This window comes from Plasmodium cynomolgi (genome assembly GCF_000321355.1).
Source record: "Plasmodium cynomolgi strain B DNA, scaffold: 1028, whole genome shotgun sequence".
In the NCBI taxonomy this organism is placed as follows: Eukaryota; Apicomplexa; class Aconoidasida; order Haemosporida; family Plasmodiidae; genus Plasmodium; species Plasmodium cynomolgi.
The window spans coordinates 1-1,395 of record NW_004193140.1 but is presented as its reverse complement, the minus strand read 5'-3'; the positions used below and the strand labels follow the sequence as shown (position 1 = coordinate 1,395).

Sequence of the window (1,395 nt, the reverse complement as noted above, 5' to 3'; positions counted from 1 at the left end):
ATGAAATTTTAAATATATCTAATGATATATTTTTTTAATATTTATTTATTATAAAATATAATTTTTTTTTATTAGTATAATTTAGAAGGTAAATATAAAAAACATAAAAAAGAGATAGAAGATAATTCTCAAGAATATATTTCAAGTGATGAGTGCGATAATATTAAATTACAATATGCGAATACTAATATCGTTAATTATTATGATACTTGCAGAAAAGTTATGAAATATTTAAATTATATAGAAGGTAAAAGTAAAAAATATATAATGATAATAGATGTAAATATTTGTATTATTGGATATACCAAGGTTTATTACAGAAGAATAAAAATTATAATGTGGCGTTTAATTTGTACACAGACTTCCTAAATAGTTATATCTCTAATAATCAAGACAATATAATCCAAAATTATAAGGAAGAATGTGAAAAAATAATACTTGAAAAATCGGCTAAAGTAATAGAACTATATGAGAATTTCAATAATGATTCCAAAATATGCAAGTGTGATTGCGCAAAAAAATGTTCAGATTTATATATTGAGTATGTAAAAGAATGTAATAATAATGACAATGATTACTGTAGAGAACTAGAGAATTTTAAACATAAATATGAAGAAAAGATGAAATCTATAGAAACATGTAGTAACGGTGCACACAAAATATTGCCATCTCCTATAAAACAAGATCTTCGTGTTATTGTAATAATTCCTATAATCATACTAACAACATTGTCCTTTCTACTATTTGTACTATATAAGGTTAAATTATTTGATTTACCGATTAATAATAGATATTACACATATTATTGCATATTTTACTAAAACAGGATAAACTCTATACATTTATGATTCATACAATTTATCTATAATATAGTTTACTCCAATTGGATCACTATTAACTCATAGAAAGCGAAGAAAAAATGTATTTTTCGAAAATCAGTTCGATAGTACTAACACATTATTACCTACTTCTGAAAGATCAATGGGAATAAAACAGAATATAGCGTATAATATAGATTACAATTCTTCGACACATTCCTAAGAATGATTAACAATTAAATAAATTCATAGAGTGCAATTTATATTAAATTTGAAAATTACATGAAATAACCTACAAATTCGAATTATACAACAATTCAATATATAAAAAAACATATGGCCCATTTATTTCCAAGCATGATGTAAATTTTACATTATTTATAAAATGATGTACGAAAAATGTTATGATGTGTTTCCTTTATTTTATGATAAATATACATAATGACGAAATCCAAATTTATGTAATAAATTAATTTGAAGCATATAGTACATATTAATAAATTATGTGTAAAAGGATCAAGGAATGAAATAAATTTATTCATATATTTCAAAATAACAATTATTATAATGATAATTC

At 21.8% G+C, this 1,395-nt stretch overlaps 1 protein-coding gene across 1 annotated transcript; it reads left to right on the top strand.

Moving 5' to 3' along the window:
* Positions 1–320: 320 nt before the first annotated feature.
* Positions 321–821, top strand: PCYB_006550 (hypothetical protein; the record flags this gene model as incomplete). Its single annotated transcript, XM_004228076.1, has 1 exon — positions 321–821. A coding segment is annotated over one exon (501 nt), but the record flags the coding sequence as incomplete, so codon positions are not given.
* Between the last annotated feature and the right edge of the window lie 574 nt (positions 822–1,395).